This window comes from Sorex fumeus, unplaced genomic scaffold (assembly GCF_029834395.1).
Source record: "Sorex fumeus unplaced genomic scaffold, SorFum_2.1 ptg000014l, whole genome shotgun sequence".
NCBI lineage: Eukaryota > Metazoa > Chordata > Mammalia > Eulipotyphla > Soricidae > Sorex > Sorex fumeus.
The window spans coordinates 20849297-20874235 of record NW_026606071.1 but is presented as its reverse complement, the minus strand read 5'-3'; the positions used below and the strand labels follow the sequence as shown (position 1 = coordinate 20874235).

General features: G+C 36.2%; 1 protein-coding gene across 27 annotated transcripts in view; it reads right to left on the bottom strand.

Moving 5' to 3' along the window:
* Nucleotides 1–24939, bottom strand: part of ABI2 (abl interactor 2) — a 107422-nt gene that overhangs the window by 40852 nt on the left and 41631 nt on the right. For 2 of the 27 annotated variants that reach the window (XM_056111914.1, XM_056111917.1), the window contains exons 3-8: nucleotides 21353–21529; nucleotides 19275–19292; nucleotides 10157–10254; nucleotides 6802–6948; nucleotides 5982–6103; nucleotides 4643–4825 (exon numbers count right to left, since the gene is read on the bottom strand). In XM_056111914.1, the coding sequence (XP_055967889.1) occupies nucleotides 4643–4825; nucleotides 5982–6103; nucleotides 6802–6948; nucleotides 10157–10254; nucleotides 19275–19292; nucleotides 21353–21529 (745 nt within the window). Of the gene's footprint in view, nucleotides 1–4642; nucleotides 4826–5981; nucleotides 6107–6801; nucleotides 6949–10156; nucleotides 10255–19274; nucleotides 19293–21352; nucleotides 21530–24939 lie in introns of all 27 variants that reach the window. The other 25 variants (XM_056111913.1, XM_056111916.1, XM_056111925.1 and 22 more) reach the window with 13 other exon arrangements.

Below are 24939 nucleotides of genomic sequence, written 5' to 3'. Positions count from 1 at the left end.
AAGTCTCTGAAATCATTATAGAAAAATAAAAAGCACACAGCAACAAATGACTGTTTAAAGGTACATTTTATAACTTAAATAGCCACATGTGAATGTATTATTGGTGTTTTAATAATCAGCAGCAAACTAATACAAACTGAGGATCAAGTTTTTGTTTTGTTTTTTAGTTTTTGGACCACATTTGGAAATGCTCAGGGGTTACTTCTAACTGCACTCAGGAATTACTATTGGTGGTGCTTGGGGAACCATATGAAATGCTGGAGATCAAACCTGAGTGTACGATTACTCTGTCCCTTAGGACTGATCAAGTTTAAAACATCTGATAACAATGTAATATACAGGTTCTCAGCTATACTGAGCAAATTCACTCAAAGACATTATGTAAGACCTATTTTAATAAGCCTATTATTTAATAAAAATATTATTAAGATATATACTTTGATATATTGAAAACAAAGCTACATTTTAATTACCACATATGTAACTAAAATTTCATAGAAGAAACTGAACAAAATACTTATGACTTTAAGTATGGTAGAGTTCACAGATATGATACCAAGAGTACAATTCATAAAAGAAAAACATCAACAAAAATCACTTAATCAAAATGAAATTCAGCTCTTTGAAAGACACTATTAAAAGAATGAAAATAAGCTTAGGGTGAAACAGGAGGTTGCTGACCACACCAGCTTGGCTCTTTCCAACCCCAACCCCAATAAAAGGAAGCAACACAGCATCAGGACACTGTTTGTCCCTGAAAATTAACATTTTTGCCCCAGGTTAGGAGATCCCATGAAGAATGAAGCCCTACATGGCGGTGATTCATTTCTTTATCTCTTCGTAGTTCACCATGAACATACAAATACATCCTAACTCCGATCACCTAGTCACACAACAACACATGAGAAATACCTCCAGCTGCAAAAGTCACAATGGGAAAACAATACAGAACCCAATCACACTGAGTGACATAAGATGGTAGCCCTGATGAACTCAACCAAGAATAACAAGATATATAACCTTTCTGATAGGGACTTTAGAAAGGAGATGTTAAGGAGCTCAAAGAAACAATGGAATGGACCACCAATACAAGTAAACAGGATATAAGAGCAGAAATCAGAAAACTGCAACAGCAATGATGGAACTGAAAATATCTGGTAGGCAAAATGAAAAACTCACTGGAAGCCCTCACCAGCAGAGTAACAGCTGCTGAGACAGAATCAGTGGGCTCCAAAATGAGAAAATCTCCAGGTAACTGCACATGATGAAAAAAAGCCTCAAAATAAAATAAAAGCTGACAAAAAAGCTGAGGATGAATTCAAGAGGAACAACATAAGAATCATCAGATTCCAGAAGGGCAGAAGGCAACCCTGATGAAGAAGCAACAGTCAAAGACATCATTGCAAAGGGGCTACTAACCAAATCCCACAAACACACCAAACTTCTGAAGAAAGATAGCAAAACACTCCCTAATAGCAATCTCTCTGTCAATGAGTTTACTGCATGAATTAAAAGGCATAGAGTGGCAGCATAAATTAAGAAACTAAAATTAACATTCTGCTACCTGCAAGAAATGCATCTGAATAGTCAAAGCAAACACAGAATCAAAATCAAACGTTGAAAGATAATTCTTCAAGCAAACAGCTCCCTCAAAATCAAAATGACCAGAGGGCTATACTAGTATCAGATGACATAGACATCAGAATTAAAAAGGTTATACAAGAAAAAGTCATTTTTGAATGATCACATGATATGTATATCAAGAACAATTCAAACTCCAAAATATATATGCACCTAATAAGGAACCAGCAAATACTTAAATTCTAATAGACTTGAAGAAAGATACAGATAGCAACACAATAGCAGTTGTAGACTTCAACACTGCCCTGTCACCTCTCAACAGACAAACCAGATCAAGGCTCAGTAAGGAAATACTTGTTTTGAAGGAAGATATGGAAGAAAATAGTTTAGAATAGGACTCTTCATATTCAAAAAACTGTGTGACTTTCTTGTCCAATACACATGGGTCACCCTCTGTGGACCATGATGACAGGCACTGGAGCAAGTAAGACCCGACCTTGCAAAGCAGCCCATAAGTGAAGCCTTGCAAGAGGGAGTATCTGGGCAAAGTTGGCAAGAACAAGGTTTCAATCAGCACCATGTGTTCAGCCTTGAGACCCACTTAACCCCTAGTAACATGAATCCTAGACACAGAACTGTTACGTATGCTTAGCAAGTCATCCTAACTGCAGCATGTAGCCTGGATTGGGACTGGACAGGGGCAAAGCAGAGCTAGAGAGGTAATAGGCCAATAATGCTGAATTTAGCATGACTGGACTTTCTTGTAAGCTGAGACCCTCTATAAAATGTGTGTATTTGGCAATAAATGAACAGTCATCAGCTGCTCGCGGAGGATGTTTCTCTGCACACCCATCAACCTTCACCCCACATCTGCCCGAAATCAGTGAGCAACATATCCAGTGTTCCCCAACAACTCTCCAAGATAAAACACACAAAAACTCAAGAGGATAGAAATCATACCATCTTTTCAAACCAGGATGTAATGAAAAGAAGCTAATCACAAACAGAAACAGAGAAACAATTCAAACACCTGAAAATTAAATAGCTTATTACTGAACAATGAATGGGCGAGAGAGGAAACAAAGAAGAAATTAAGAGTACTGTAAACAAATGAGAATGACAATACTACCTACCAGCATTTGTGGGACATAGAAAAAGTAGTGCTAAGAGGGAAGTTCATAGTCATGCAAGCATTCCTCAGAAAGGAAAGGTCCACAAACATAACCTGACTGTATCACTTAAGAAACTGGAAAATGAAGAAATGTGGTGCCCACAGGTCAATCTGTATCTGCAGGGTGAGAGCATCAGCAGCCTGATGGTGCCTTCAGGCCACCTGATACCCCAAAACTGTGTCTGTGTCTCTGGTCGAACCCCAACAATGTGGAACCAAGTTTTCTGAGAAATTAAATGGCCAAAAGTTAAGACTGTGGGACCCACACCCACAAACCACCTCTGGCTCAGCTACACTTTCCTCTTAACAACGCATTATGGTTTATAATTCAGGTACTAAGAGTCATCATGTTTGTTTAGGGCAGTCAGTATTTTTATCAGGAAGGTAAGGCTGGAGTAGTTTTATAAACTGGGTGGCAGCTTTGGTTTGTGGACATGACTGCTGAGGCTTCCAGAAGTACAGGGAGATGGAAGGAGATAGCCCATCCTAAATCCGAGAAAGCCTGGAGATTTCAGTCACAAAATCCGAACATCTGAATTTTCAACAGGTCAGTATCTCAGTGAGTGAAGTCAGACAGAGGGAGAAAGTGGCACAGAATGATCTCTCTCATATATGGGATATAAAGAAATATAATGACAGAAAAATGAATTTTAAAATGTGTTTTATTGATGCAGGAGTGTAACAAGATTTCTATATATAACAAGCTAGAAAGATTTAACAGAGTTGTATGCAAATCAAAGAAAATCCATGTTTTTATTTGTTCAACTCTGGAAGCTTTTCTTAAAAAGTACTATTTAGGGGCCGGAATGACAGTACAGTGGGTAGGGCATTTGCCTTGCATGTGACGAACCCTGGTTCTATTCCCGGTATCCCGTATAGTCCACAGACCACTGCCATGAGTAATTCCTGAGTACGAGCAGAAGTAACCCCTGAGCACCACCATGATCCAGAAAGCCAAAAAAAATACTATTTAGAAACTATTCATTTTAACATGCAAAATTTTTATTTCCTCAGAGTGTTCTTTAAAACATTAGAGTTGCATAACTGGTTAGAGCAGCATCACTGAGCATACATATAATTTATTGGTAGCTTAGATGATGTGTTCACATTTTTAACATAAAACCTGTTTACTAATCACTAGCATCACTATTTTAACATCCCAAAATAAATGTTGGTTTATATATTTTATTTGTTTTTAATTAAGGCACTATGATTTGAAAATTTGTTCATGACAGTTTCAGGAGGACTCTGATTTTATTTTATTTATTTTTTGCTTTTTTGGTCAGGGGTTACACCTGGCTGTGCACTCAGGAATCACTCGTGGCGGTGCTCAGGAGACCATATGGAATGCTAGGAATTGAATCCAGGGGGGCCACATGCAAGGTAAATGCTCTACCCACTGTGCTATTGCTCCAGCCCAGGACTCTCATTTTAAAATAATTCACCAGTCAACACTAAAATCTGGAACTCCTTAAAATCTCCCAAAGCTGTTACAATTAGTGGTGAATCCTGTTAGAATTATAGACTTTATTATATAACATAAATCTTCAAATTACTGCCAAATTTTTCATTGTTTTAATGTCTTAACCTGTAATAAACAATACACCTAACGACTACTTTTCAAACTAAATAAAAGACAGCCACATTAAATTCACAAATAAAGCTGTGAAATTTAGTGTATTAGATTCAAGCAATTAAGAGCACACATGTTATTGCAAGAAACTGTATGTCACTTCATCAGCAAATTCTAGTCTTAAGTCACATGCTATTTTTAGTTAGTACACTATTATTACAATTTTTTTTACACAACACACTAATGAAAAGAGAATTCCAGGAAACAGAGGAACCAGATGATTGGATGCACCTGCCAAGGAATAAGCCAATACTCACCTGTAGGGGGAGCGGAAGAAACAACAGGGGGAGTAGGAGAAGTGAAGCCATCAGCAAGGGCCTGGGGACCCCCCGCAGCAACATCTGGGGCAGTGGAGGAAGGGACAGAAGCAGGAACAAGAGGGGCAGGGGCAGATGCAGAAGTAGCAGGAAGGGGAGGAGTACCAGCAGAGCCAGCAGGGGCTGAGGGGAAAGAGGAGTAAGAGGCAGCATTAGCATTAATGAAGCAGTCTCATTAGGCAGGATTAGAATAGGAGTTAGAGAATTTAATGTTAGACTTTCATTCACTGCTTAACACTAACCAAAAAAAAAATGAAGAATGCTTTTAAAAAATAAAGATCATGTTAAAGGATTATTATGTTTGCAGAAAATTCAAGATGCTTGGGGTAAGGGCCAGATTTTTTAATTCACCAAAAAAAGCATTTCCTTTTTTACCTGAAAGCCACTACTCTGGAAGAAAAGTACTCCCTTTATACTGTCATTTTTAGCATAAAATTCTTTAAATAATATATAAAACTAAGCATTATATTTCAAATAGTACAAATCAGAAAATGCATATACCAAACACAAGTATTATTACAAATATTATCAGATAACGAATTGAGAAAAACATCTGTTTTTCATGTTTTTTAGTAAGGCATCATCTGTTAATAAGCTTATTATGTTTTGTTTTTTGGGCCATACCTAGCATTGCTAAGGGATTACTCCTGACTCTGTGCTTAGGGATCACTCCTGGCGGTGTTCAGGGGACTATATGTGTTACCAGAGATCAAACCAACACTGGTTACATGCAAGGTAAGTGCTTCACCACCTATGCTATCTTTTTGGCCCAGTGTCTCATGTTTTTAAAATTAAATTAACTTTGTGTGTCCTTAAGTTAAATAAACGCATTTTTGTATTTCAAGAAAAGAGAATATTATTTCAGAGATAAAGTGTTATGAGTCAACTAAACTAAATATAACTTAACTGTCAAGATTACTTTTATATTTTTCCTCTCCTTTGTTACCACTATGACTCTCAAGAGTCCCCATGTATCCAAGGTATGCAGTGCTGTAAGCCTATCTGGAATTAAACAGGTAACTCATACCAGGGTGGTACCTGAAACTTCAAAGCACCAAGTGACCCACAGTACCAACACCAAAGAAATAAAACCAAATAAGAGAGCATAAACTTACATAATACTTGGTTAAAAATAACAAATGCATAAAGATTTCCCAACAATTACGGAGTCCTAAAGGGGAAAAAAAATCCTGATTATGAAGAAAGCCCACTGTAATTAAATCAGAAACTTGAATTCAAATTCAGAAAGGACAAAGATGAAGCAGCATTCACGTTTTACCTGGAAAAACACTGGGAGGAGAGGGAGTAGGAACAGCAATGGGAACGCCCACACTCCCACTTCCACTGTTCTCCCGACTGCTGCTCCGACTACTTGGGTGGCTTCCTCCACTACTCCCACTGCTGCTAAAGAAATAAGAGCCATCAACACATGAGTATTTATATACAGTAAAATAATTCCAGTATTTCCCCAAATTTCCTGAAATGAATATAGCTACAATAAGACAAGACCTGTCCACTTCAAATGTCAGTTTCATGAAAAAGCAGAGGAAAAGACTGAGCTTAAGAATCTTATTCTGACCACGTTTTAAAAGCACATATTAAAGAAATTGAGGAAGAGATATTCTCCATAAATATAAACAATAAACGATGATACATTCACTCCAGTTGGATGCCTGTGTGAAGAAAACATCTTTGATAAGTGTTTACCTAAAGACATTATTTGATTACTTTTATTTGCAATTATATAGATATATTATTCCCTATGAATGTTTATACTGTATAGTTTTTCATCTGTAAAGTTCCACCAAAAAACAACTTGAAATTTCCCATATCAGGTTCATTTTTTTTTCAGATCAGCTATCACTACTAATCTTATAGAGATGTTTGCACTTTGAATTTATTTTTTCCTTTTTTCAACATACTAACTGCTCAAAGTTGCATCAGAAGATGAGGAGAGAGAAAAGGAATCAGATGAGGTTTGGGGAGTAGAGTGAGAAAAAGAACTTAGTGCTTGGAAAATGAGAGAGTTTTAACTGAAGTAATTTGAACAAATTATGGTACTATGACCATCACGATTTGTGATGAGGTAGAGAAAATACCTGTAAGTTCGATTTCTTTGATTCACAGAAGCTGTCCTCACAGGGCTCTGCTGCGAGGGAGCCATATTACGGGTTGGGCTAGGTACGTAATCATTTGGTACCACTGGAGGACGCACTGGCTCCAGTGTGCGATAGGGGGAGTGCCGCCTACAAAAAGAAGAGCGTATGTATTGTGTGATTAGCAGATTTTGGCACAAAAAATTCAAAGAGTTGCCAGTAGTGAAATACAATTTGTACTTAGAAATAGGAAAATGTATAGAAACACCACACAGCTACTAATTTAATCTTTCACTATCACTTTCCACAATTCAAGTTCAATGTGTACTTTTATTTTCCTATTTCATTTCTGTGTACTAAGACCATTTTGTTCCTTCATTCTCAGAGAATGCAAAAATCATCCAACCAGGTAAGCCAATGGATGCCCAGACTCTTCACTTCTTAGATGAAGTCAACTGCATTGTGCCAATGCATTTTCTTCCTCTCCCCTCTCTTGCTAACCAATGACATTAGACTAAACTTCAAAATTGGCTCTGTAACCTCCATACATGATCCACAGCAGCCTAAGCCACTCCTTCTCTTTGTTACTCTTATGGGGGTCACAGCAATTAGTAATCCTGGCCCAGAGCCACTCTTAAGGGTGTGCTTGGGAACCACCAGAGCCATAACCCAACAGTGCTTGAGCCAGGAAGTGCTAGGAGTTGAGCTCAATGCCTCACACAAACAAGAGCAAAGTAGGTGCTCTAATACTAGCCACTTCGCTGGTCATATATCCCTTTCTACACAGTAAATAGATAGAAATTAAACTATATTTCAACAGATAAATACACAATTTAATCTCATCTCCTTTTGTTCTCAACTCACCTTATCCCTGTTTTCATCTAAGTCTTTCTTGAGTCTTACCTTTCTCAGAGTTCAGAATTTAAAACAAAAAGAGAAAAATGGCCAACTGAACTTTATCTTAATTGCTTTGAATGTCAAAAGCCAGATAAGATTTTATCAATATATTTATTTCCCACTCTCTCTAAAATGTTCTTTTCTATTAAAGAGAATGACAAAAAGTATGATAGGAAATATGATGCATACCAGAATATTAGTGATTATTAACTAGTTATCTCTCAGTTTCCAAATTCTTTATGACAATGAAAAATATCCAACAACATGAAACTTTTTATAGATAAAACCATTTTGTGGTCTTTAAAAGAATAAAAATTAGGATTCTTAAGATGTAAAAACTAAATGGCTTTCTTTTCCGAGAATGAGTCAAGGCTCAATTGACTTAATGTATTTCTCAATAATTCACTTCCCAAAAGCACTCTTTAAATACTGTTTTCTTGGCTACTTAAGTTATAGTTATAGTTAAGTTATAGTTCTTTGGTTATGAATAAGATCATTATGTAATGATCCTGTTCGTTCTATTCTGAAAATGCCCTTGCGCATATATATATACACACAAACATACACATATATGTATATATGTATCTATATATATACATATCTATACACATACATATGTGTGTATATATATAGATATATACATATATGTATCTACACAAGTAGATACATATGTATGTCAATAAGGAGCCCTGGATGAGACAGAGGGTCAAAGAAAGAAAAGTGAAACGTAGGGAGCTTGAACTTAAGATACTAAATAGGGGTTTAAGCATTAATGACATTATGTCAACATAAAAAATAAAATAGGAAAATAAATGATTTCTAAATATCTGATTTCCAAACAACACAAATGTTCTGCTTCATTGGAAAAAGAAACTTTTACCAATCTGAGATCTATATGGTGAATGCAAGATAAAAACAAGGTGTAAAACCAGGGCAGATGCACAAAATATGACAGGATGAGGCCAAAGACAGTGTGATATTAACACCAGACTTTCACCATCAACCAGCTTATGGTACGCAACAACTCTGGTCTCCAATGATCTTACAGAATCCTTACTAATACACACACACACACACACACACACACACACACACACACAGAGGCAAATGAGCAAATATTCAAAATTTGAGAGTAACAAGAGTAACAAAACACTTTACTAAAAAACTACAGTGAATAATCTTACCAATATTCTCTTTGTGTTAGTTTTGTTTTGGGGGGCAGTGCTCAGGAGACCATGCGTGGTACTAGGGATCAAACTCTAGTTGGCTGTAAGGCAAGAGCATTACCCGCTGTACTACCTCCCCTACTGCCAATATTCTTGATTTTAAAGGTGACAAAATCTCTCAGGTATTATGAGAAATAAATGTTTCACCCAAAAAGTACCTCCTCGGGACCTATCTTTCTTAACTCTCGCACAACTCTAACTATACCCAATCATGTCATCATAAAGTTTAAATAATTTCTCTACTGGATTCTTTCCTTTAAAATCTAAACAGAATCAAATAATCCTATTCCTGGCTAGAATTCATTTTTTATTCTTTGGCTTCCCACTGTCCTCTTCCTCCTCCTTTATATCCCAACTCATCTTTGTCCTATGCAAATACATAGTGCTTGATTAGGTCATTTTTTATGTGTTTATTGTAGTAAGTTTAGTTTTCTTGGTAGTGCTCTTTGTTTTGCTATTTTTGGGTTTAGGTGTTTTTGTTTTGTTTTGTTTTGGTGAGGGGTCCAAAAATAAGAATGTCAATTAAAACTTTCAAGTATATATCATAAAGCCAATGGTTTTCAAAGCATTTTGTCTTATCCTACATAATTTTTTAAAATCCAATTTGTACTACAGTGGCTCTAAAAAGTTGTTAAAGGACAAATATTACCCCCTTTTACAGATGAAAAAACTGAATAAAAGACTGATTATACAGAAAGCAGAAGTAGAGATGAACCACAATTTTAATCATTTAGTTTCTGGGCTCTATGATGCCTACCTACAGGATGTAATAGAAGAAAAATGTCAAAATTATCCATTAATTGACCATTAATTGACCATCTGCCAAAATTCAAAGCTGGAGCCCAATTCTGTATGGCCAAATTAAAGTTCCACAGTCTCATAACACAAGACACAGTTTTGTGATCTATAATATACTTCAGAAAAACAGTCTGAATAAGAACAGTCAGCTGTAATAAGAAAGACTAAAGATTTTCTTATATATGAATTAAATCACAACTTATAACAAATAAACCAAAAACTCGGGCTAGAATTTTAACTCAAGCTGAGAAACTATAAAAATTTTTAAACATTTTTAAAGTCTGAAGAATCTGATGTCTGCCCCCAAACGTTACACATGACATCATAATGCTAGGAAGAAAATGCTGTTACTAATATTAGAAACATTAAACAACATATAGTGTGTGTTTTCATACAATACTACATGAAATGATTTTCAATTTTAATTACATACTCACCCAAGTGTCCCTTTCCCTGACATTGGGGGGCTGGGAGGTTTCTGAGTTGGAGGTGTTGTACGAGGCAGCCCACCCATCTTCATATTCTGGGTACTCACCTAAAAAATTTTTGAGAACTCAACTTACATATAGTGAAACAAAGTGGTACTTTTTGGAAATCACGTTATGCTAGTTAACAAAAGAGGGGAAGGTTTAAATAGAAAAAAAAATTATAGGCCATGCATTTCATATGCAATTTCTATTTATTATTATTCCATAGTTGTACTCAAAGGACTCTTCCTAATGTGAGATTTTCAACTGATTTTAAACGTTTTGTAAAGACTATTTGCCATTAGGCCATCACACCAACAGGTCACTGGTTAGATTATTTGAAAATACACTTGACTGAATTAAGATGGGTAAATAAATAACAATAAAACTTGAGTTATAATGAATAGCAACTCAATCAAAAAAGTGTCATTAAGTAATTTCTCTGATTAGTAGGAAATATATCATACAAAAACAGAAATAAGTTTCTTAATAAAACATGCAACTACAATTTTTCTACTGAAACTAGAGAATACAAAATAAAAATATGATATACAAAGAAAATTTTAGTTCTTTTAATTGTGGATCTGAATTTTCAATTCATATTTTTTAATGTTTTCTTTGAAGAAATAACCTACATGAAAACTGCCCTTAGTTAAAGAATGCTCCTAAATATCTGAACCAGGAAATTACAATGGAAGTATCTCATTCAACTGTGAACCAGGAAATTTGTCAGAAGTATCTCCTTCAACTGTGAGCCACTTAGGAGCCAATGACAATGTTCTAGCTCCAGTGGGAGTTAGATCTACTCAAGCCCAAAATAAAAATTCAGGTAAGGGAAAGGTGTAAGATAGTCTAATTCAGAATTTGGCCATAAGTCCTCATGACTCCATTTCAATCCAAAAAGACAAGTATAAGAAAGCTACATAATCTTGGAAAACACTAATTTTTTTACTCAAGGAGTTATGTCAGTACTAATTCAGAAAACTCTAGAAAATCTGGATTATTCTAAGGAACTGAGAGAAGTCACATAAAATAGTCCCATTCTGATTTCAAACTGTTTAAAATTACCATGGGAATTCAGCATACACCTTCGTAACTGGCCCTATTTTAAGTCCCTGATATTTTGGCCATTTCAAAATAAAATCCAAACTTTCAAAAAGATATCTAGGGTTGGAGAGATAGTACAGCAGGTAGGGGTCTTGCTTTGCATGCAGCCAACCTTGATTTGATTCCCTGGCATCCCATATGATCCCCTGAACACCACACTAGGAATGATCTCTTAGTGCATAGCCAGGAGTCATCCCTGAGCACTGCCAGTTGTGGTCCAAACACAAAAAATTAAACAAACAAAAACCCAACAACAACCAAAAGAAGATTTCTAAAGTATTCAAAGTATACTTGTAAAATAAAACTGTACCAATGCCACTGACATCAGAAGGCACTTGTAACTTCAAAATATTAATTTTAAGAAAAAGTTATAATTGTATAAAGTACTGAGACTAAAAATTAACTGACTCAATGGAATTATTTAAATCTTAAAATACCACTTACACAAATAGGTAAAAAATAACAGACCAAGAAATAAACTCTTCAAATGAAAAGCCCAGTGAACACATTGTGTGTGATGTTAAGACAAACTGAAAGGATGCCTTTGAAATGTCAGTATTTTTAAAGGGAAGCATTAATCTGTAACCCTTTTGTTATTAATTTTGAATATTACAAATACATTATCATGTAGAGCAAAAATTAATATATCCTTATTATCCCCCTCGCTAATGTGCAGAGGGTATACTAAAGTCTCAAAAGTGTCAAAAGATTTTTATTTTAAAATCAATTTACATTTGAGAAAATTTTCAGTAGCAATATGAAAAATAACCAATAGCTTTTAAAAATACAAATCTTAATTTATAATGAAAGAATTTTTAAAGTAGTTACCAAAGTCCTTTAAGCTCAACTTTAACATAAACCTAAAATTACTTTAAGTGGTGAGGGAGAAACAGATAAACCAAACACTAAACTACATCAATTTCTAGAAGTAGGAAGAAAAAGGAGCAGGGAGAGAAAGAGAGTAAAAGAGAATTTTATTCTATACATGGAATAGCTGAAACACTTGAAAACATTTTTCCCAACTTTGATTGCTTAATGTTTTGGCATGTAATTGATTTTGTTTTAAATTGCAGTATCTTCTATGAGTCTTCATAAAAAAAATTTACACTAGAACTGTATTACTTTATATTATGTTATGTTTTCAAATTTTCAAAGTAGTAACTGTGGAAACACTGCTTATATGCTAAGTAAAACAGTGAATATGATATAAAAAATATCATTGCTGCCTTCTAATATGAGTAAAAAAAAAAGAGCGGAACAGTTGTGAAGCAAAACAATTTACCATGGAATCATAATAACTCCTACTCTAAGTTATAGAGTTAAGACATGATTTGAAATCTAAAATAACTTGATAAAGATTTCTACCACCTTTAAGCTCAACTATTGGTTTTGAGCCACACTCGTAACTAGCCATAAAAATTGTTTGAACACCAATTCCTGGCTGAGACATCCTGGGTACTGAGTGGGATAGGCCAGCGCCCACCCAAAGCTTCAGCAGCCACTAGCTCCCACACCCCAAAGCCACAGTCATGCCTCTGGCCAGACTCTATCACCTCAGGTCTAAGACTCAGAGTACTAAACCTGTTAGAAAAAGTCAGACACACAGGACTGTAGTTGAGAACTCCAAGCCTTCTGGGAGTCAGGAAGTGCTACCTCCCCCTACCTCCTTATACTTCCAGAAGCCCCAGCAAACCACACCCACAAACCACATCTTGTGCCATATAAACTCATCTATGGACCTTGTTCTAGAGATGCATAAATAAGTCTCTAAAGAGATCAACTAGCTGCAAAAATTTCTCTGACAAAGCCCCGTTAAAAATTTAACTCCAGTTGGACCCCCATTTAAAAATTATGAACTTTTTGCAATGCAGAGAGCCACATTAGACATTCCCAAAATTTACAACATTGACAATCCAGTAGTAGTACACCAGGTTGGATGGTCTATAATGTGAAAGCCAAGCAATCTTGATTTAAAAAAAATTTAGCACAGAAGGCTTAACTTGTAATAACACCTTAGTAATCCCTCAGACAGACAATGTCTCCATGGTGAGATACAACAATTTTCGCTAATTTTCTTCTAAGGATATTTTTTGATCATTTCATTAGTAATTTATTGGTAACAAGCAATGTAAGATAAATTACTGTGGACTTGCTATGGGAGCAGGCTTGAGTGGTGGTTGGGAGAATGGAGGCAATGGTAGAGGGAAGGTGACAGTGGTGGTGGGATTGGTGTTGGAATATCAATGCCTATAACAAATCATGAACAACTCTGTGAACTACAGTGTTTAAATAAAGTGTGGGGGGAAAATAAAATAAAATAATAATTTAGTGGACAGTCATAATGGTTCTATAAACTGTTTTATGGTAAGTTTACAGGGAAAAAGGTTTCCTCAAAAACTTAAAAAAAAATCATGATTCAACTGTATGTGGTAAAGGAGAACTTAAACAGTGTGTTTGTACTTACTCCAATGTGTACGTGTGTGTACATACACACACCATAAATTCAGAACAAAGAAAATAAAGTAACAACATGTCCACATGAAACTTTTAAGGAAACCGCTGAGATAATTAGAACTATTAGAATGAAACTTTGGGGGGTGATTACAATAATAATTTAATATGTGACCACTTATTTTTCTATAAAGGAGAAAGTCATCATTGAGAGCCAAGTAACAAATGTCAGGCAAAAGAAGGAACAATGCAAAGATTCTTAGCTTTTTCCTAACAGGGAGAAAAACAGAAGACATTTTCATTTGGTATTAAAAGTGGTACATGGCCTCAACTTAACTTTCCCACTGACCTGGAACTAAGGAACACAGATAATATTGGAGGTATAACTAGTACCTTTATCATCAAAGTGCTCTAGGCTCTGGAGAGTTCTACAACTAGCACCATGTATCAGGCCTTAACATTTTTCTTTTATGGCCTATAGACAGTTCTCTTACCTAGCCTATTCTATTCTTTTTAAAGTATATTTATCTTTTGCCCTTATATGTCATTATAAATTATCAGTGCCTTTCCTAGGAAAGCCAGATATCTAACACAGTAACAAGTCTCACAATGGAGACGTTACTGGGCCCGCTCAAGCAAACTGATGAACAACGGGAAAACAGTGTTATAGTGCTACAGTGCTACTAAGAACATCACCTCTGCTATGAAAAAATCTGCCACTAATATGACTTGCTGGTGCAATATAACCATGGTAGAAACATTCTAAAGTGATGCCTATGGCATGGCCTTCATTTATAAATCACCTATCACTTACCAGACCAAGTAAAAGGGAAAGAGGAACACTAAAAATGAGAGAAGCTCAGGGAGAGATGTGCAAAGGTCTACACAATTATTTCACTTTAAGGCTTTTATAATAGTTTGGAATAAATAAGACTCAGGTTTGGGGAGAAAGGGAGCATTTCTAAACCATACAGAACATGGTTTATACAACCATGGTTTTAACAACCCCAAAGAAATACAAATTTGAGAAGGAATAGTTACAGAGGTTTAATAGAGGAAAAACGGAGCTAGACTTTTTTTTTAAAGAGCACAATGTAAAGATATAAAGAGAACAGCAATTGTGGGTTGTATCTGAATGTATAATTGTTAAGGAGGCACAAGGACCTCTAGGTCTTCATTTACTCTCCAGTATTGTTCCTAATACTCCCATTAGGTACTATTTTTCTCTTTCTTTTATTCTTTCTTTTTTTTTTTTTGCTTCCTAGGGATGTTTCTGTTCCTAAAAAGGAAGATAGACATATATGATTATTACTTTATTAGGACTGGGTGATCCTTCAAGCTGAAATCAGGAATTTTAACTGACCTCTTGACAGAGGTAAAAATATTTAAAGAGTGTTAGACAAAAAGTCTGAAGTGCCAAGAAGTCCTAACATAACCCAGTATATTTACTACAGAGTAAGAAATTATGAGTGAAAGTGAAGAGAAACAGAAGAAAAGAAGAATAAAGGTAAACTACTTACGTGTTTTGAAAAATAGTATGTGACAATTACCTTTTACCAAAATACAAATGGTGGCTCAAAGTTTAGAACTAATCAGCAAAAGCTGATGTGCCTCCCCAGAACTACTGTTAGGGAGAATTTCTTCCATGTGCAATGTCAAATAAATGCTGCAAAGCATTCGAGCCCTTAGTTGCACCTGAAAGCTAAAGACCTGAGTAGCAATTTATCTAAACTTCAGAAGAGAATGATAAACACTTGTTATATCAAACAAGAGGAGAGCTAAAGCCCTGATTAGCAATTTATCCTTCAGTAGAGAATGGTAAACACTTGTTATATCAAACAAGAGGAGAACTGAGTCCAGTTTTAAAAACAGATGTTAATGGATCTTTAGTGTCCCAAGAAAAACTCAAAGTATTATATTTTTAATGTGTTAGCTGTAGAATAAGTCCTAAATCCTCCTCATTATTTAAAATCAGGCTTCAAAAAGTTCAACTAAAATAAATTTACATTAGTAAGTCAGAAGATTTTACATTTTGTTTTTGTTTTGGGGCCACATCATTCAGGGATTTTTCCTGGTAGGGCATTTGCCTTGCACGCAGCCGACCAGGGTTCAATTCCTCCATCCCTCTTGGAGAGCCCGGCAATCTACCGAGAGTATCCTAACCGCAGGGCAGAGCCTGGAAAATTCCTTGTGGCATATTCGATATGCCAAAAACAGTAACAATAAGTCTCACAATGGAGACATTTGCCCACTCGAGCAAATCGATGAACAATGGGAGGACAGTGCTACAGTGCTCAGGAATTTTAACTGAATTCAGGACTCCTGACAGGGCTCAGAAAACATATGTGGTGCCAGGGATTGAATATCCTAGCTGGCCATATGCAAAGCAGGTGCCCTACCCAACAGCTCCAAGCAAGACTACACCTTTTTTTTTTTTTTTTTGGCTTTTTGGGTCACACCTGGCGATGCACAGGGATTACTCCTGGTTCATGCACCACTCCTGGTGATGCTCGGGGGACCATATAGGACACTGGAAATCGAACCCGGGTCGGCCGCATACAAGGCAAATGCCCTACCCACTGTGCTATCGCTCCAGCCCCACTTTCTTTTTTTTAAATTAAACTAATACTTAGTTTAATTAAGGGGCTGGAGCGATAGCACAGTGGTAGGGTATTTGCCTTGCATGCAGCCAGCCTGGCCAAGCCGGGTTTGATTCCTCCGCCCTTCTAGGAGAGCCTGGCAAGCTACCGAGAGTATCTCGCCCGCACGGCAAAGCCTGGCAAGCTACCCGTGACGTACTCAATACGCCAAACACAGTAACAACAAGTCTCAAAATGGAGACGTTACTGGGCCCGCTCGAGCAAATTAATGAGCAACGGGAGGACAGTGACAGTGACAATACATATTTAAAAGTACTGAAGTTTTGCTTCATTAGTAAAAACTGTACCACTTTCCATAAAAAATGCATTTCAAATACATGAGTAACACGGTCTTAAAATTCTTTTTACTTCCAAAATAGTAAGAAAATGACACCCAAATTTAAGGTACATTCTTTTATATACATATTAAAACACCAGTAATTCTATCTGCTGACCCTTTATGTCCATACAAGTCACAAGTTCCAGATCTTTGAGTTCTCTCTCTCTGGCCCTTCCTTATGTGCATTACTTTGTTGCTGTTGTTTTTAAATCACCAACATTGTTTTTTAAAGGTCGTATGCATTAAGCTCTACAACCTGTTCCCCTCAATTGACCAAAAATTAAAAATTTAACCCAGGCTGAAAAGAACACTGAGCATCACAGAAAATGTTAAAGTCAACTTTTAAGCTTGAAAGTATTTTTCAAGGTCAAATCCCATGTGTCTGGTCCTAATGTATGATCTTTACTTGAAGCTGGTCTAGTAGCCATCAAAAGTCAATGAAGCAGAAACAGAGCTAGAGTTCACAAAGTGTTACTGAGGAAAAATATGAGATAATTCTATCACAAGAATCAGGAGACTTTTAGGGCACTTGGTATAACTTATAGGAGTCCAAGAAGCTTGGTTGGAAAAAAAAATTCATGAGCAGCGGTAGGGCGTTTGCCTTCCAGGCAGCCAACATGGCCGACCCGAGTTCGATTCCTCCGGCCCTCTCGGAGAGTCCGGCAAGCTACCGAGAGTATCTCGCCCGCACAGCAGAGCCTGGCAAGCTCCTCGTGACGTATTCGATATGCCAGACACAGTAACAAGTGTCACAGTGGAGACGTTACTGGGCCCGCTCAAGCAAATCGATGAACAACGGGAGGACCGTGACCAGCATTTTTTCATGCAAACAAAAAATAGATATTTAATCAAGCATAATGCTTCATAATTAGATCTTTCTTTCTAGGAAGCTCTCGTTTTAGATTGATCTCCCACACAGAACTGATCCTGAACCCAGGAAGATCAAGAAGAAATCATAGCAGAGTCCAGAGGAATGAGCATGAGATGATGGCTTAGGTGAACAAGTCTAAACTTTAAAGGAAAGGAATTATTCCAGATTGGTGTTTCCCTTTAGTTAACCTCTCTTTGTACTTCTATCACTTTGGAGATTCACACATAATAGTTAACATTTTAAGCTGACTACAGCTGACTACAGGAGGTAAAGGAAAGGAAGCCAAAAGACTTTTTGAATTATTTCCACCTACTTTAAAAGAAAGGTATTGCCTTCATAATTCTACACGGTTCATTCACCAAGATGAAGTGCTCAGAGTAAGAACATCAATAAATAATACAAAAAGTACATTTGTCTGAGATCCTTAAGTTACATTTCTATATCATAATCTATTCAAACTTCTGTGGCCACAATTACAGTCTTCACTCAAATAATTCTTCTGCAGTGTTTGCTTCCTGCTATCACCCTCTAACTAAAGATGTGACAAACAACAGGCTTACGATATACATTTGAAAAAAGTATAAAATTCAGCTAAGGAAAAAAAAAGTATGCTCAGATTGTGAAAATCATCTTTGTAATATTATACTTGACAAGACTGAGTAAGCTTAAATGTTTTAATCATTAGCCTTACAATCTAGCTCTGAAACAAATAACAAGATCCAATTCTTGTGTCTTTTTTTTAATATGCTGTCATGAGTCTTTTGATACTTTGCACCGAAAATTGGCTTAAAAATTCAAGTAGGTATATACTGAAATACATAACTAACAAAGCTGGAGCAATAGCACAGTGGGTAGGGCATTTGCCTTGCACACAGCTGACCAGGATTCAATTCCTCCGTCTCTCTTGGAGAGCCTAGCAAGCTACCAAGAGTATCCCACTGGCACGGCAGAGCCTGGCAAGCTCCCCGTGGTGTATTCAATATGCCAAAAACAGTAACAAGTCTCACAATGGAGACATTACTGGTGCCTGCTCGAGCAAATTAATGAACAATGGGAGGACAGTGCTACAGTGCTACATAACTAACAAGGCAACAGAAAAAGGCTAGTTCTTGTTTCTTTGTGAAATATATTAAATATATGATACTGCAACTTAAAAAAAATGATTAACACTGAATATTTTCCACTTCTCAATTTCTTCACATTGAAAAGAGCCAGGAAATAATAACAAGTTGGTCACAAGGTGTATAATAAAGCACACCATTTATAGAATAAAGTAATTACACAGGGGGAGGGTTAAATGAAGCACATTAATTGGCTCTCCCTAACAGAATTCCTACATTCATAGAAATTTAGCTAATTTACTGCATAATGACACTTTATGATAGGGAAACTTGTATTTCAGTTTCATAGACTATGTCAACATTGCAAAAGGTCACTTATTAAAAAAAAATTAGTGCCCATTGTACTTGTGTCAGGTACTATTCTGGGTGCACAATTAGGGCAGTGAATAAAAGAGGGGAAAAGTGCCTTCATAGAACATGAAGACACTACAAAGTTGCATGACAGTATTTTTAAAGAGGAATTATTTTAAAAGGCCAAGTGCCACATAATTCTTCACTCCCCATATGTAATATTCTACATAAGAATAAAGAATGGAAATCCAGCCCTGGAATCTCTTACCTTAAATCTAAGCAACCACTTAATGCATAAATGGAGCAAATAAAAGAGGTAAGGAAAAAAAAGCATTGAAAGGTTAGTTGGAACTTTCAGGATGTGAAGAGAAAGGAAAAAAAAAAACAGAAAAAACAAGTTAAGCATTAGCATTAAAAATAATGTTTCAATAGATCATAGAAAGAGTGGTTAAAAGCAGAATGTGTCATGGACAGAAGTTTTATTTTGATGAAATTATGACACTTGGTTTTATTAAAAAACAACTTTATTAACAATTTCTTCAAATTAGTGACCACTATACACTCTAAATCCAAACAAAGGGACTACAGGGTTTTCAAATAACATCTTACTTGAGGAATAAAAAAGAATTGAGATATGATGTCAAATATTATAACTTTTGAAGATTCAACACTCTAAATTTATCTATTAGCAATTAGTTTTGAATAAATCAAAAAAATCTTTCTAAATTATAAATTTTGGTTATTAGTCATCAACTATACATCCTATATTAATAGACTATTATAGTAATATAAACGCATACATAAGAAATTAAGTATCAAATTAGAAAAATAGTGCTTATTTTAGAAAATTGAGGAAGAAAAACTTTTTAAATTTATGCATTTTAAAAAATATTTTGACTTGGGGCCAGAGTGACAGTATAACAGGTAGGGCGTTTGCCTTGCACGCAGCAGACCTGCGTTCAATCTCTGGCATCCCATATGATCCCCCAAGCACCGCCAGGAGTAATTCCTGAGTGCAGAGCAAGGAGTAACCCCTGAATATCGCTGGGTGTGACCAAAAAAAAAAAAGACTTAGGGGCCGCAGCCATAGTACAGCAGGCAGAGTATTTGCCTTGCATGTGACTAAGTTTGATCTCCAGCATCCCATAAGGTCCCCCAGCACCGCCAGGAGTAGTTTCTGAGTGCAGAGGCAGGAGTAATCCCTGAGCATTGCCAGGTGTGACCCAAAAACACCAAAAAGAAAGAAATAAAAATTATAGACTTAGACTAACTTTAGATTTAACTGGTATCTAACTATACTAGATGGGGCATTTTTTTAAAAGTGCCTGCATTTGACATAAATTAATTGCATGAACTTTTAAGTCTCACCAGCATGTAATACATATGTATGTATATGTATATTTATATATGTATATATATATACACACACATACTTAAGCCATCAAATTAGTCATTGTCTTTTAAATCACTGATGATATAAAAATTTAAATGCTTAATACTTAGGTGAGGATAAGAATACGTCTGTCAAGTATAAACACCAAGTTACATGAAATTAATATGCTCTTCAGTTTTGATTGTACATAACAATCATTCAAATAACATTTTAAAGAGTAGTCAAAATACAATGCCTCTATAATAAATAGTAGAGGAAATGCTAATTCACATATTAAACTCATCTACACTAATTCCACCAAAAGTGCTAAAATAAAATAAAAGCGATAGCACAGCGGGTAGGGCGTTCGCCTTACAAGCGGTCAACATGGCCGACCCGAGTTCGATTCCTCCGCCCCTCTCGGAGAGCCCGGCAAGCTACCGAGAGTATTCCATATGCCAGACACAGTAACAACAAAGTCTCCAATGGAGACGTTACTGGGCCCGCTCGAGCAAAATAAAATTATTTTAGAAAAATTCAAAGTACATGTTTGTATATGTTAGTTCTAAAAAATAGTACAGGAAATGCTAATTCACATATTAAACTCATCTACACTAATTCCACCAAAGAAATTGGTGTCTGCTAAAGAAATTTGGAGATAAGAAAATATGTTAACTATTTTAAAAATAGTTATATGCAATCACCAAAAGATTAAGAGTTTATTACTATTATTTACCAAGTCTAAATGAGGTACTATCTCGACTGTTTAGGCAAATGCAATTCATTCAAAGATGACGAAATTTAAAAACATAGCACCAGGAAGAAAAAGGATGGATAAAACAGTAATAGATGTCAGGGATCTTCAGAGCGACAACTGGGCCAAGACTCTAAGAAAGAAAAATGTGAGTTTAATTTTCTAAATAGTTTCGTTTATGAGCTATTGCTTTTAAAAGCTTGACAGAAAATATACTTACCTTTACTCCATGTCCAATATCATCTAGAATCGTATAGTCAATAGGTTTTCTAATATAACGAACTGGTCTTTCAAGATTGGCTGGAGCAATAATCTTATGTGTCCTTGAAGTGTTTTTATTGGTAGTCAAGATACCAATTTCTCTTCTTGCAACTTTCTCTTTATGAATATCAACAGTCTGCAAAAACATAAGCATATCACAAAAACACAGCTATAACATATTGAAAATTTAAATATAAATGCTCAGATATTTAACATATTCATTTGAGTGGGTGGGAGTTGGAACACACCTGGTGGTGCACTAAGGTCACTCTGGGTCGGCTCAAAGGACTATATGGGGTGTTGGGAACTGGACCCAGGTTGGCCATGTGCAAGGCAAGCACGTTACCCGCTATATTATAGCTCTGGTCCTAACAAATTCATATTTTTAACACAACTGACTATTTTTAAAATAGTTATATGCAATCACTAACTAACTTTCTCCTTTTTTTTTAAATCCCCCTACCATCAACTGTCTCCACTTTTTAATCTGAGTAGGGCTAGAAAATTATGGCTGGCTTACCAAATCTTCCCACCACCTATTTGTTACAGCCCCAAAGTTAAGAATGATGAATAAATTTTTTAACAGCTGAAAGAAACATAACATGTCGTGTGAAAATTGTGTGAAATTCAAATAATGAAGTATTACTTGAATATAATCTTCCTATACACATATATATATTCCATACATCATGTTTCCACAATAAAAGTAAAGATGAGCACTTGAAATGAAAACTTACCGCCTGCAAGTCTTAAATATTAATTAGCTGACCCTTTATTTAAAAAAAACAGTTTGCTAAGGACAAAAGAGATGGTACAGAAGCTAAGACACTTGGGGCTGGAGCAATAGTACAGTGGATAAGGTGAGGTGCTTGTCTTGTATATAACTAATCTGGTTTGATCTTACATACAACTGATCTGATTCAATCTATTCCCATCTCATCCGGTACCCTGAGCCTGCCAGGAATTATCTCTGAGAACAGAACCAGGGGAAAGCCCAAACACCTTGTGTGGCCCCTAAAAAACAACAACAAGCTCTTTGTCTTGAATGTGGCATGTCCCAGTTCAATTTCCCAGAACCGCTTATGGTCCACCAGAGCAGAGTCAGAAATAACACCTGAACACAGCAAGGTTATGGTCCAAACTAAACCCCTTCCAAAAAAAAAAGAAAGAAAATTGCTAAGCCCTGCTACTTTTCACCTCACCATTAAAATAATATACAATATAATAAGATAGCCAAAGTGATTAATCTAGTCACATTTAGAATTAACCACAGGGGCAGATAGTACAGTGGGTAAGGTGCTTGCCTGGGTTTGATCCCTGATACTACATATGGTCTCCTGAGAACCACCAAGAATGATTGCTGAGTGCAGAGGAGTAAGCCCTGACCACTGCTATGTGTGGCCCAAAATATATAATACAAAAAATAGTATCAATCCCAATTCATACATTTTCTGTTAGTTCTGCTATTTCTATCAGTATCTGAGTAACTTCCTTTTATTTTGGTTTTTGGACCTTACCCAGGGATGCTCAGGACATATTCCTGGCTTTTTTTTTTATTTCTGGTCCAAACCCACAGATGCTCAGGGCTTACTCCAAGCTCTGCACTCAGAAATCACTCCTGGCTGAACTGGGGGGACTGTACGGGATGCTGGAGATCAAACCCAGGTCGAACACACACAAGGCAAGTGCTTTATCTGTTGTACTACCACTCTAAAGCCCTGTCTGAATGACTTTCCATAAAGAAAGGAATAGGCCTAAGAACAAATCACTGTCACTGTATCACTGTTATCCCGTTGTTCATCAATTTACTCGAGCGGGCACCAGTAATGTCTCCATTCGTCCCAGCCAAGATTTTAGCAGCCTCTCCTTACTCGGCTTTCCCAACCCTGCCTCCAAATATAAATAAATGTTTTTAAAAAATCAGTTTTTATAAACTAGTTTGGTGATTGAGTAAAGCTATTTATATTTTATCATAACACAAAACTTATAAAGCTTTATTAAATGCTCACATAGGAACATAGGATAGTTTAGTATAGAATATCATTTGATTTTATTACAGTCTTCTATATGTTAATATTTAAAGTGAAACAATAGAAATACCAGATTTCATATGCACAAAATATTTTTTCTAAAAACAAAAACACAAGAAACATAGTGGATAAAACATTAAAGGTATTTTTTAGTATGCATTGTTATGAGTACAGTTCAAAGATTATTTCACTAAGACTGCTCACATCTTTTACCACCATTTTTTATTTAAACAGCAATTAAGAGATACTTCTGCAATGGACTAGAAAGATAGTGGAGCAGGAAGAACATCTGCTTTGAAACCAGCTGATCTGGATTCAATAATCTCAGGCACTGCCTACATTCCCCAAACCCTAGGAGTAGTGATCCCTGAGCACAGAGCCAAGAATAAGGCTTGAGCACAGCCCCTGAAACAAAACATTTCTGTTAAATCCTTCCCAGTCCTACTTCAACCTCCTCTTTCAAAAAGAATCACGTAATCTATAGAGGAAAAAAAAGCCCAATAACCATCAAGGAATTATTAAATTTCACATTGAGAAATCTCAAAGTCTCCTATTTCACAAGAGCTCTTAAAATAACAAAATATGGGGCCAAAGCGATAAAAGAGCAGGTAGGGAGCTTGCTTTACACACAGCTGACCCAGTTCAATTCCCAACATCCCATATGGTTTCCTGAGCAGTGCCAGAAGTAATCTGTGAGCACAAAATCAGGAATAAACTCTAAGTAACGCTGGGTGCTGCACAAAAACAAAAACAAAATAGTCTAGGAGTCAGAGCAATAGTACAGTAAGTAGGATTCTTGCCTTACACACGATTGACCCAGGTCTGATCCCCAGCATCCCATATGTTCCCCAGATCCCACCAAAAGTGATCCTTGAGCATGACCAGGTGTGGCCCAAAAACAAACAAAAGAAGCTGCAAGCTTCAGAAAACATGTAAATGAAAGACTGCAATTCAATAGCCTTATCATATTAAGTATTTCTTTTAAAAACTAAATTGTCTTTAACCTCTTTCTGTGTTAAATATATTAAGAAATCTGCCTTGCTTTCCAACTCCTTGAGAAGATAAAACAAAAAATTTTGAATATTCATGGCATCTTATTAACTTGTTTTTAACTTCTGAAAAATTGCTTGAAAAATTGGTGTTACTTTTTGTTTTGTTTTGTGGCCACACTCTGAAGTGCTCAGGGCTTACTGTAACCTGGCTCTGCACTTAGGGACCACTCCTGGATAGGATGAAGAAACCATATGTGGTCCTGGAGATGGTATCTGGACTGGCAGCGGGCAAGGCAATTGACTATACCCGTGACTATCAATTGACTATCTGCTATACCATGTCTCCAACCCAATATATATTTTAAAAGCCCATTACTTCAATCCCCAGAACTTCATATGGTCCCTAAGTCCCTCTCTATTTATATACATACATATGCATATATATGTCTGTGTCTGCTATTCTTGTTTAAGAATTAAAAACCAAACAGAAAATAAGAAATTATAGAACTATAAATTAGGTAGGG